Source organism: Atheta coriaria, unplaced genomic scaffold (assembly GCF_025399875.1).
Source record: "Atheta coriaria isolate IRGN ID8LTWV9N9 unplaced genomic scaffold, Caltech_Dcor_3.1 hic_scaffold_8_pilon, whole genome shotgun sequence".
Taxonomy (NCBI): Eukaryota; Metazoa; Arthropoda; class Insecta; order Coleoptera; family Staphylinidae; genus Dalotia; species Dalotia coriaria.
Window position 1 is genome coordinate 6,204,188 of NW_027045450.1, and position 12,130 is coordinate 6,216,317.

Here is a 12,130-nt window from a genome sequence, read left to right on the forward strand (position 1 = left end):
GTGGGTCAATCCGGACGACCACACCAGCAATGGTCAAGCAACGTGTCAAGACCCGACATAGACAAACGACGAATAAACGTATTAATGACCATGACACACGTTTAGTTGACGACCAGACCGCCAACAGGTAATGACAACTGGACCAATCTGAAATGTTTAACCTTTTACACACATGTGACCTTTAATGACCTTTAAAGACCAATTTATCTAGCGTAAAGCACCACACCTACAACCTACATGTTTCACATGGTGATAAATGTCAATATGTATGTTATTTGTAACAGAGTGGAAGTAACCAGTGCGGGTCCAGCCCAATCATCATCATCAGTCACCGCTGCTACCAGAGCCCTCTATAATGGAACACATTATAATGACCCACAATTTGATCCTTATTACAACCTGTATGAAGATGATGTTGAATTGTATAGAGATGTTGATTATTCTCAGCAATACAACAACAACAATGGTAATACTTATAGGGGAACACCCACACCAGCAGTTCAGACATCAACCACCGATGAACCCAAACGAGGAAATTCTTATATACAGAATTATAATCAAGATATCTATCAGAATAGCAACGTGGGTGATTATAATGAAGATAACAGGTTTAACACTCAGGATGATCAGAGTTATAGGCAACCCACAAGACAACAGATCAGGTATGTCAGGGGTTTGAGTTTAAGTTGTGTTTTTTTTTTGTTTGTTGTTTGTATATATGAATGTTGAGTGATGATGAGTCGATGTTTAGGACCGAGGAACCCATCCAACGAACAACAACAACCACCACTACTACCACCAGCCCAAGACCTGTCACTTTCACTTATTCGAGCACCACACCCTTGGCAAGGTACTACAACAATTTGAATTGGCATTCAAAACCAAACAGAAAAAAAAAAAACAAAAACATTTATATACAAATTGTGGTATCTTATCATTTATCATGATATTGCACACTCCAATTACCCATCCGAACAAATAGGGCAGATTTGTGTGTAGGTTCAGTGTGCGGATTTGAAGGGTGTTGCTGATCTATGTGTGGAATTTGTTGTTAACAGATCCGATGCGAATCAAACACGAGCACAGTCATTACCTAATACATTACCGGACAACCCGGGACACACGCTTCCATCACGTTCCCAAACCATCAACAACATAACCTCGATTGCGGGTGTGAAAGCAAACGAATCGAGTGTGAATCTGATTGACCGTAGACTGGACACTGTCCCGACTGCACCCGTGACGTACAGACCTAAATATCCTCTTGATACATTACCGGATGCCAGTGTACATAACCTGGTACGTTCGGCGGTTGTCAATCAACCATCTCCTTTCACTCCATCAACGACAACTACACCAGCCCCTATTACCACAACAACTGCGGTTACTTATTATTTGACAAAAGGGTTCAAGTCAACATCATTCTCGAATTTGGATGATTATCCATCGCGACCTGCGGAATACCTCAAGAGAAAGATGTATTATATTCGGAATATAGATATAGCTCCAACCACTTATGCCCCACCAAAATTCTTCCTGAAATCTTTACTTAAGTCAGATTTGAATAATACTGAACCAACCCAGCAGGAATATGTTATTAAATCAAATGGGATCAAAACTATCCGGAAGTATATCAACCCTATAGCTATCAATAATGTATTTGCTAGTAGTACTGAATTATACCCGGGATCAATTGAGGATCAGAGTAGTGAAAGGGAGAGGAATATTGCCTGGCGTGGTAAAGTGAGATTTCCCAGTGTTAGTATTGGTGCTGATGAGGTGACCACCTATAGATATTCCATACCTATTCCTTTACCTACAACAACAACTCCTGGTACCACTACAACAACAACTACTACTACCACAACAACAACTCCTCTTCCTCCCCAAAGGACCAATTACCAAACCACTGAACAATACCGTCATTATGTTGAACCCTCCCAAAATACCAAAACACTGTCGAGGTACCCCAGTTCCATCAATTGTTTGATGATGACGAACCATTGAAACCCATCCCTGATCAACTTCCTTCCTACAAACCTAAACCAGTGGTACCTAAGTTTATTCCGACTACTGCTGGTGTTACTGACGATGACGATTACCCTTCCACGACCAAGACCGTACCAGTTTCTTCTCTTGGTTCAACTCCTAACCCTGTAACCCCGTCACGAGTCTCCCGGGTGAACGCCGCGATCAAGTCGATGATCGGAGTGAGCGCAGCTCGCGGCCGGCCCATTAGCAAATGTACAGAGGGAAACCTTAAATGCAGCGAATTGAAGCAGAGGTACACCACTTCATCATCTTCTAATTTTTATTCTAGAGTGTCGAGTATTTTATTTTATTTTTGTTTTTATTTTGCATGTGTTATATGCACTGCCTGTTGATCTGTTTATTGATGATTTGATTTGATTCTCTATTATATTGCACCAATATCTTTCGATATTAACTGTAAACCCACAAAACGGAAGTGAAACATGAAAAAAACTGACGAACGTTTTAGAACAAAGTCCTGTGACCTACGGATGTTGACTGAACCCTTTTTTAAAATGATATCCACCCATACCTTTGACATGGCACACCTAACACGTATTAGTAATGCTGTCAAATATCAATTTTTTATTTTTTATTTTTTTATTTTTTTATCACCCAGTAGATTGTTGTATTCGTTATTGTTAACCTGCATGGTAGTTTTTTTGTGAGTTGTTTTGGTTAGAGGGACACCACATAATCTGCACCTGAATCGAATTCGCACCCTTAAAATAGATTTGCACTTCATTGATACCCTTGGATCAATGTTTGATGGTGTTTCTGTATCTTACAGAACTCAGACACAATCTGTGGGTAGAACACGTGGTTCTGCGCATTACACCGCCGCCAATCAAGTCAGCAACAATCAAGAAACTGTTAATCGCGGCACACCACCTTCGTAAGTGGACATACCAGATACAAAAAACACTTTTACACTTTTCACATATTTCTAAAAATATTAAAGATGGTATTGATGTAAATGGTGTTGATTTATAGACGTTCTCGTCCGACGTTGAAACCCTCAACATCGATCGTCTCGAAAGCTCAGGAGTTTGTTGATGTCTACCGGTTCCCACCACGTAGACCCGACTCTATCTATCCTCAACCCCAACCGGATAAAACCGCTGCCAAGTGTAGGAAAGATGTTTGTCTCCTTCCGGATTGTAGTTGTGGTGGAAAGGAAATTCCTGGTATGTTTTTTTCTAATTTTTTTTCAAATTTAAAAATTTTGATGTTTTGGTGGTATGTGTGTTTAAAATGATTGCCAACTAAATATTAGGAGATCTACCTGTTGAGGAGGTACCCCAAATGGTCCTGATGACGTTCGACGATGCCGTCAACGACCTGAATCAATTGTATTACAGAGAGTTGTTCGATAACAACAGGGTCAACCCAAACGGGTGCCCAATTTCAGCAACCTTCTACGTCTCACATGAATGGACCGATTACAGCCAGGTGCAGAATTTATACGCAGATGGTCATGAATTGGCTTCGCACACAGTGTCGTAAGTGGGATGTCCCAACCCCCATGGCGCAAAATGGTGGACCTACCTGATTCGGCTATACTTGTACTTCTTGTACTTCTTTCCATTGTGCTTTGCAAATGATAGCTAACCACGTGTATCTCTTTATTTCCAATTCCGCCCAACCTTCCGTGTGCGTGTACTAACCACCACCAACCATAGGCGACGTACCCGTTGATCAGGTGCCCCAAATCGTCCTGCTGACCTTCGACGATTCGGTGAACGACCTCAACAAGGGCCTGTACTCGGACCTCTTCGAAAAGGGTCGTGTTAACCCCAATGGATGCCCCATTGCGGCCACTTTCTACGTCTCGCACGAATGGACCGATTACAGCCAGGTCCAGAACCTCTACTCCGATGGTCATGAATTGGCCTCGCACACTGTGTCGTAAGTCACCCACATCCACAGACAAATTCGAGTGGACAGCACTTCTGGTAGCACCAACAATCAACAAAAACAACCAGCACCTCACAACAGACACCTAACCCTAAATATGACCCGCTTTAGTCTAGTTACAAGTAGTAGCTTAACATACTGCACAATATGCTTCTGGTCTAGTGGGTTTCAATATTAATAACACCAAAATGCTTTTTATCAATTTTTACCAAAAAACCATCACATATAACCTCAATTCAAGACAAAACACTAAAAATTTGGGTTTTCAATAGGCATTCATTCGGGGAGCAATTCTCACAAAAGAAATGGACTAGGGAGGTAGCGGGTCAACGTGAGATCCTCGCCGCGTATGGCGGAGTGAAACTCGAAGATGTCCGAGGAATGCGCGCACCTTTCCTCTCAGTGGGCGGAAACAAAATGTTTAAGATGTTGTATGACTCCAACTTTACCTACGACTCCTCCATGCCCATCTACGAAAACAAACCACCAAGCTGGCCGTATACCCTGGACTACAAACTGTTCCACGATTGTATGATCCCACCATGCCCAACAAGGTCCTACCCAGGAGTCTGGGAGGTACCTATGGTCATGTGGCAGGACCTGAATGGTGGACGTTGTTCCATGGGTGATGCTTGTAGTAATCCAGGGGAATCCGAAGGTGTCTTCAAGATGTTGATGAAGAACTTTGATAGACATTACACAACCAATAGGTATGTCTCCCAAATAAAGGTTTTGAGGTTATTTAATGAGTGTTTTTACAGGGCACCATTTGGTTTGTTTTACCATGCGGCTTGGTTCACTCAACCACATCACAAAGCTGGTTTCATTCAATTCTGGACACAATCAATCAAATGAAGGATGTTTTCTTGGTTACAAACTGGCAGGCTATTCAATGGGTGCGGGATCCAACACCCATGTCACGCATCAACAACTTCCAACCCTTCCAGTGCAATTATTCCGTAAGATAACCTCAAAAAATGAATTTTTAGGTTTTAAAGCGTTAAATTTTGTAGGATCGACCAAAACGTTGTAACAATCCAAAAGTATGCAACTTGTGGCACAAATCAGGGGTGCGATACATGCGCACATGCCAACCCTGTCCAGATATCTACCCATGGACAGGCAACACCGGCATCCGCAGCAGCAGAATCGACAACGACATCGAAGATTAAACATAAACAACATTCGAATATCTCAACTCGCGATGTCGGCACACGGCTTAAATTATTAGTTAGCTGGTAGTAACTAGAGTTGCCCACCACCCCTGAGTTGCGAGATAATAATATATTTTTTATATTTATACCAAGTTGCCAGATGTTACTAAGGTGTCTTGCGCCGTCGCACACACATACCTTAGTAACATCACTTAAGGATAGTTCGTAATTTTGTACATACATACGCGTAGAGTCGTAAGAAAACATTAAATGATCAGAACATCAAACGCCTACAGTAGGTTCTAAGTAAGCAATTAATTAAGTAACTTAAGCAAATGTGTGGATTAATATAATTCGAGCGGAATTCTTTGCGATATTCTTGGCCACGATCCAAGCCATGTAGGAAATTTCAAGATTAATTAATACTTAACGGATAATTTATTCGCTCTTGTCTTTTCTATGCGTGTTTGTTTTTTTAATCGATATTTATGTACGAGTAAATTTGCCAAGCCTATTTTTTGTGGAGAGAAAGAGGGAAATTAAAGGAGGTTTGGAGGGAAAATTGTGGCGCCAGTGATCAGATTACAGATGTGAGGTTAGATTAGTCGGATTTGGACGCCACTGGTTGCAAACTCAGTAAGAATTAAATTGTGTACTAAATTTTCTGGCAATTTATTATTTGAGAATAAAGTGTGAAGAGTTTTTTGTATTTTTTTTGGCAATTCATTTAAAAACAACCTGTATACCTTCAAAAACTTCCTAGACCCGCAAAATATGGAGGGGGAAGTGCGTTCTCTCTGTGTTTTACAGCGTACACTTTCCCCCACCACTATTTGCGGGTTTCCCCTAAACTTTTCCCGAAATTGGCTCTAATTTTCAAGTTTTAAAAAAACAAAAAACATTTTCGAGTAAATCTATTAATTTAAAAGATTTCAGAATAATAAAATATAAAAAATCTTGTTCCAACCTCAAGTAATGCCCAATTATTCCCCTTATAAGTGAATATGTATATTAATGTGCCTTCTATATGTATAGAAAATATCACAATTCCATCCAATTCATACTCGTATTATAAATCAAAAAATAAGCATCGATTTTATTCCACTTTCCAATAGAACATACATCATTCCCTATAATTAAATATTTTATACCCTCAGCCACCTGCGCATCGAGTTAAATTTTTAAAATCAATGAATATAGTATGCCACCTATAAAGCCATAAAACCCACTCGACTCACAACTCCACTCCACTTCATTCCACCTTGTCCCAATGTAGACATAACATTAACTTCGAATATGTCAGTAAAACCCTCATTCCTACTCATCATCTGCTTAGTAGTCTACTTCTCCAACATAACCTCAACAGATGCCTCCTCTCAAACAAAAGGTCTAACAAAACGTGCTTTACAAAAAGACCATGAAAAACCCCAAGCTGAAAAATGGTTAGACGCATTCTTCGGACGCACCCAGACCTTTGACCAAGTCCCATCACTAGTAAACCTTATCACAGTGATAACAAAAAACTTCCTCACTGGTTGCACCAGTATAATCCTCTATGACTCCGTAGTGGAAGAAGGAGATGGATTACTCCTCGAACAACTATTCCGCATCTATCCCACTCCATTTGTCCATGGTCAAATAACCAACAACTACAAAATCAAATACCCTAAAGTCCTTAGCAGTACTGGTAACACCTGTGTATCCTACATAATGTTCATGGCGGATGTAATGAAAGCCAAAGACGTCATCGGGGAACAAAGCGAGAACAAAGTGGTCATAGTCTCAAGGTCATCACAATGGCGCGTGTATGAATTCCTAGCAAGTGAAGTAGCACGGGTTTTTGTAAATCTTTTAGTAATACAAAAGTCAGAAAAAATCCTCTACACAGGCGTAGAAAGCTCTTATATCCAATACACCCATAGAATGTACGTTGATGGTATCGGAAGCAGTGAACCCGTCGTGATCAACTCATGGAAAGATAACAACTTTACAAGATGGACGAATATGTTCCCTATGAAAATGGCGGAAGGTTTCGCTGGGCATAGATTCATCGTGGGAGTAGCACACCAACCGCCATTTGTTATAAAAATAGTAAACCCGGATGATAATACCATCACATGGGATGGGATTGAGTTGAGGATGTTGAATATGTTATCAGAACAATATAATTTCACCACAGATGTAAGAGAATCAAAAAATGTGGATTATTATGGGTCTGGAAATGCGGTAACTCATGATATCTCTTCGAAACGTGCCCAGTTGGGTATTGGTGGTGTATATGTCACTCCGGAACGCTTTGCTCAAGTGGATGTCTCCGCAGCGCATTCACATGACTGTGCTGCGTTTATAACCCTTTCATCAACGGCCCTTCCAAGGTTTTAAGGTTAAAAGTATGAAAATTTTAATAAATTGTTTAAATTTTTAGATATCGTGCGATTTTTGGTCCGTTCCATTGGACAGTCTGGTTATGTGTAACTTTAATCTATCTCTTTGCCATTTTCCCGCTGGTTTTATCAGATAAACAAACCTTGGCCCCTTTGTTGAAAAACCCCGAGGAGATTGAAAATATGTTCTGGTATGTTTTTGGTACCTTTACAAATTGCTTCACCTTCAAAGGACCTGCTTCCTGGGGTAGTTCAGAAAAGGTCACCACCAGGGTCCTGGTTGGCTTCTATTGGATCTTCACCATTATAACAACTGCTTGTTATACTGGATCTATCATTGCTTTTGTTACTCTACCGATTACACCGCAGACTATTGATACAACTGCACAACTTGTTAAGGGAAGATATCAAATTGGAACACTTGGTATGTATATAACCTCTAAATATATATTTTTTAGGTTATAAATGTTTTTTTTTTAATTTTTTTAATTTAGATCGTGGTGGTTGGGAATATTGGTTTGCCAACTCAACGGATGCGCACACAGATAAATTATTCAAGACGATCGAATACTTGCCCAATGTCCAGGCGGGTTTGAGGAACGTGACCAGAGCGTTCTTCTGGTCGTACGCGTTCCTCGGCTCGCGAGACGAATTGGATTTTATCGTGCGCACCAACTTTACGACGCAGTAAACATAAAAACCAGCACGGTTTTAAGGGGCGACTCGTGATGTAAATATTTATTTATTTTTCTAGGAGCAAACGGAACATACTGCATATCAGTGATAATTGCTTTGCGCCCTATGGCGTCGCTTTCCTCTTTCCGTTAAATTCCATCTACCAGTCTACTTTTAATCGTGGGATACTCAATGTTGTACAGAGTGGATTTATACAGAAACTTAAAAATGATGTGGAGTTTGATATCATGCGCAGTGCGACTGGGAAATTGTTACAGGTTAGGTTAAGTGACATAACCTCAATTATTTTCTATTTTATTAGTGATTTTGTTTTGATAGGCTAATGTTGGTGGTAAAATGCGATTGATTATTCAAGATCGTGCGTTGTCTTTGGATGATACACAAGGAATGTTTTTATTGCTCGGTGCGGGTTTTTTACTCGGTGCTTTTTCATTGATATCTGAATGGTTGGGTGGTTGCCTAAATTTTTGTAAGCGTAGAATACGTCGTTTGAGCACTACAAGTATTGGAAGTAATCCTAGATCTTACGATTCGCCTACTCCAAGAGAAAAAGTTGGTTCTTTGGAGTATAGTATTCATACACGTATGCATAGTTTCTCGGATGGTCCGCCCACAACAGAAGTCGAGGAGAGTGTGCATATTGTTTCGAATGGTATTGCGCAAGAGATATTAATACATCACCAACATCAACAGCATAAAATTGAGAAGGAGATTGAAGAAATTGAAGATAATCATTGTTCTTCTGCTGGTGTTGATGTTAAAGATGATGTTAATGATGCGAAAGATATGAATTTTGATGAAGAGATTGATAAGGCGTTTGATTTGGAAGATATGTTGTTTGGAGAGATTAGTGGCACTGATAATGAAGAAGAAAACGAAGTGAAAGAAGAATTGCAATTTACTGAAGGACAAATTGCTTTTACCAATTGATAATGCATAATATTTCACGAAATAAATGTTTAGTTTGGTGTTTCTTGATGGTATCAACACGTAAAGTATTTTAAAATAACAAAAGTACAACGTTTTTAGTACAAAGCTAGATTTTTAACTCTTTTAAGAGATTTTTGCATGTAATTGATTAATATATAACCAAAAAACGATTGAATACCGCTTAATAAACAAATGGGTTAATGGCTTAAGTAATAGTGACTTAAATATGCACCTACCTTAAATAATTCCCCGAAAATGAATTTTCTTTGGAACCCATTCACTTTGTTTAACTTTAAGACACTTTATAACTACTGTTATACACTTTATATCTACTAAACATGTTTGAACATGTTTGGCACTGTTTGTAAACAAAATAAAAATAACGATAATGCAGCTGCAACTATCTATAGTTAACATAGTTGCGGCCTAGGGGGCAGCACAATGCAGGGCCTGATTGTAACTCACTGACTCCAATGTATTTCCTGCAGTTACACACACGCAACTTTGTATACATAGATGTAAGAAAATATGCAGTTTTATAAAGCTAACTTAACACTTAAATCAATATTCAGAGCGTAAATATATTAAAGTTTTAAATTAAACCATTAATTATAATTTATAATAATAGTTTTTAGCAGATGTTAAATGTGTTATAAGAATTTTATACATTATTTAGCTTATTTTTATTTAAATTTGTGTAAATTTACCTTAAATATACTAAACTAGCGCCCTCCTACTACATTTTCAAAAGCACTTGCACTTGATTTCCATCCTTCAACCTTCAATATTTTCTGAAGGCTCTGAAAAGCTCTGAAAGTGTTCCAGGACTATGTGCCCAACTAAATATAAACTAATTAAATAATAATAACTCGTTTCGTTCACCTTGGCTAGTGAACGCACGGTGTACATACCGCCATGGCTGGACTGAACAACTACAACAATCCCTACATCAACCAACTGAACCATCCATACAATCCAAATGTTCCATTCAATCCTGTGAATATGAACATGTATGATGAAGTACAGGATCAATGGGCAAATGATCCAGAGCGGCACAATCTAATGCACGCTGTGCCACAGCCTGCGATTCCGAGAAACGCATCGTTTAATAAAATCACTGAAGAAGGTAAGAAAGAAATCTGTCAAATCAAACATGTTTTTGATGATATTTTGAGTTTAAATCAATTATTAATTGAATATTATTTATTGTAGATGTTGTTGTTAAGAAGTATGTGAGTACTGGCGTGCAGGTGGTTAGTTTAATAGCAGAAAACTTGTTGTGCCATCCATTTGTAGTCCTCAGACGACAATGTCAAGTAAGTTTCAATTTTTACTGAAAAAGCTGCAATTTTTATGCTAAAATTTGTGTTTTTTAAGGTGCATTCAAATGCAACCCGATCACACATAGTACCAATCACATTAGTACCCGTAATCTGCCATCTGCACCAACATCAAAGCATAACAACTCTATGGAAAGGTCTGGGGTCAACCCTGCTCATCAGAGGCATGCATAAAGGTGTCGAGGACCTGCTCTCTAAAGTTACACCATGGCCCAAGTAATAATACCAAAAATAATCAAATTATTCACGAAATAAACTAAAAATTTATGTAAAATTTTAGAGAAATCAGTTGGTACAGCTCTTTAAAGCAGTTCTTTCAACATTCTCTTCTTAAATGGTAAATATTTTTAAATGTTCTGATAAAAAATAATAATTTAAATGTTTTAGTGTGACCATAGCAATAATTACCCCGTTTTACTCCGCGTCACTGGTCGAAACCGTGCAGTCGGACATCGCCAGTGAGAAACCCGGCTTATTGGACATCTTCCGCGAAGGTTTCATGCGTCTAATCACATGGAACACCAGCCCAAAGGGACGAATGTTACCCATTTGGGCATTGGTGTTACCCACGGTGACTCTAGGCATCGCTAGATACTTTCTGCAGATTGTGGTTGAAGGCACCGCGTCTCGAATCATGCATATTCGATACAGACACAAACAGGAGACGACAGGCGCGATGCCAAGGAACTTACCGAGCACTGCAGCCGTGCAGGAGATTGAATTCCACGCGGCGCTTATTGGTACTGTCGTCAGCGACGTCGTGTTTTATCCATTTGAGACTATTTTACATCGTTTACATCTTCAGGTAATCACAACTATTTAAAAATAACATTTTTATAATAATTTGATGTCTAAAACAGGGAACTAGAACAATCGTGGATAATTTAGACACAGGTCGATCTGTCTTACCAATCCTGACGAATTACTGCGGTCCAGTTGACTGTTACGAAGCCTGTCTGCGAAACGAAGGCGTTTTTGGTTTGTACAAAGGTTTCGGCGCGTTGGTACTTCAATACGCGGCGCACATCGCTGTTATTCATATAACCCGCTTCGTTCTGACGGAAGTTACCAATATTCTGCATAAATCACCGAAAAAGGTGCCGCCATCTTCGGAGAATTCACCACCTGTTATTACCAACGTGAGCGTGCCCGGACAAACGTACCTTCTGCCGTAAACCCGTCGCCATCTGCATTAATTGGGGCAAGTAGTGACTTTTCTACAGCAAGTAATGATTTATGAGATATTTAGAGTGTCAGGTGAGTGTCACGGTGACACACGAGTCAAAAATGATTAAGAAATGAGAATTACAGTGGAGTTAAGTTATACAAAGTGATTACGTACGAATGGTTGAAACATTTACATTTGTTTTTGTTGATTGTTGTTCCTAAGTTAAATAAATTAGCGACTGTATCATGTTGTTTCGATTTTCAGTATTATTTCATTGAAATTTTGTTTTTTTTTTCGCTATAATTCACAGAATGATACTAAATTTGTTTAGGTGATTAACAATTATGCAGTAGAAAATAATTTGAACATGATTGTTTTAAAAAATCGTGAAGTTTGGTTAAAGATAACCTAAAAAAACCTGAATTATGGGTTTTCTGATAATCACAAACTAAAAATTTTAAAATAATTCCAAAGATAATGTAGTTTTGTAGCTGTTTGGATCAAAATCAT

The 12,130-nt window shown here is 39.0% G+C and overlaps 3 protein-coding genes and 1 long non-coding RNA gene across 4 annotated transcripts in view; 3 read left to right on the top strand and 1 right to left on the bottom strand.

The window, feature by feature from the left end:
- The window catches only part of LOC135797794 (uncharacterized), a 37,761-nt gene extending 31,950 nt beyond the window's left edge, over positions 1–5,811 (top strand). Inside the window, 9 exon segments of the mRNA XM_065310315.1 lie at positions 285–662; positions 752–850; positions 2,822–2,926; positions 3,025–3,218; positions 3,714–3,939; positions 4,221–4,658; positions 4,710–4,780; positions 4,783–4,907; positions 4,962–5,811. Coding sequence (XP_065166387.1) covers positions 285–662; positions 752–850; positions 2,822–2,926; positions 3,025–3,218; positions 3,714–3,939; positions 4,221–4,658; positions 4,710–4,780; positions 4,783–4,907; positions 4,962–5,120 — 1,795 coding nt within the window. The 3' untranslated portion in view covers positions 5,121–5,811.
- LOC135797798 (uncharacterized) overlaps positions 1–9,527 on the bottom strand; it is an 81,579-nt gene extending 72,052 nt beyond the window's left edge. Inside the window, exon 1 of the long non-coding RNA XR_010549629.1 lies at positions 9,349–9,527. This is a non-coding gene — a long non-coding RNA (uncharacterized lncRNA). The remainder of the gene's footprint in view (positions 1–9,348) is intronic.
- On the top strand, positions 6,336–9,321 carry LOC135797795 (ionotropic receptor 21a). The gene is made up of 5 exons (XM_065310316.1): positions 6,336–7,477; positions 7,528–7,910; positions 7,981–8,173; positions 8,241–8,439; positions 8,501–9,321. The coding sequence occupies exons 1-5, from the start codon at positions 6,399–6,401 to the stop codon at positions 9,110–9,112; spliced, it is 2,466 nt and encodes an 821-aa protein (XP_065166388.1). The 5' UTR covers positions 6,336–6,398; the 3' UTR covers positions 9,113–9,321.
- A 345-nt stretch (positions 9,528–9,872) lies between the features above and the next one.
- LOC135797882 (mitochondrial outer membrane protein SLC25A46-like) lies at positions 9,873–11,863 on the top strand. The gene is made up of 6 exons (XM_065310458.1): positions 9,873–10,238; positions 10,325–10,428; positions 10,490–10,668; positions 10,733–10,789; positions 10,840–11,257; positions 11,313–11,863. Exons 1-6 carry the CDS (start codon positions 10,028–10,030, stop codon positions 11,625–11,627), a joined length of 1,284 nt encoding a protein of 427 aa, XP_065166530.1. The 5' UTR covers positions 9,873–10,027; the 3' UTR covers positions 11,628–11,863.
- The last annotated feature ends 267 nt before the right edge of the window (positions 11,864–12,130 follow it).

Excerpts from the sequence above, each read along its gene's own strand:
- LOC135797795 (XM_065310316.1), top strand. The coding sequence starts at position 6,399 with ATGTCAGTAAAACCCTCATTCCTACTCATCATCTGCTTAGTAGTCTAC. Across the intron at positions 7,911-7,980 it reads ATATCAAATTGGAACACTTG|ATCGTGGTGGTTGGGAATAT; the intron begins GTATGTATATAA and ends TTTTTAATTTAG. Across the intron at positions 8,440-8,500 it reads CGACTGGGAAATTGTTACAG|GCTAATGTTGGTGGTAAAAT; the intron begins GTTAGGTTAAGT and ends TTGTTTTGATAG.
- LOC135797882 (XM_065310458.1), top strand. The coding sequence starts at position 10,028 with ATGGCTGGACTGAACAACTACAACAATCCCTACATCAACCAACTGAAC. Across the intron at positions 10,790-10,839 it reads CAACATTCTCTTCTTAAATG|TGTGACCATAGCAATAATTA; the intron begins GTAAATATTTTT and ends TAAATGTTTTAG. Across the intron at positions 11,258-11,312 it reads TACATCGTTTACATCTTCAG|GGAACTAGAACAATCGTGGA; the intron begins GTAATCACAACT and ends TGTCTAAAACAG.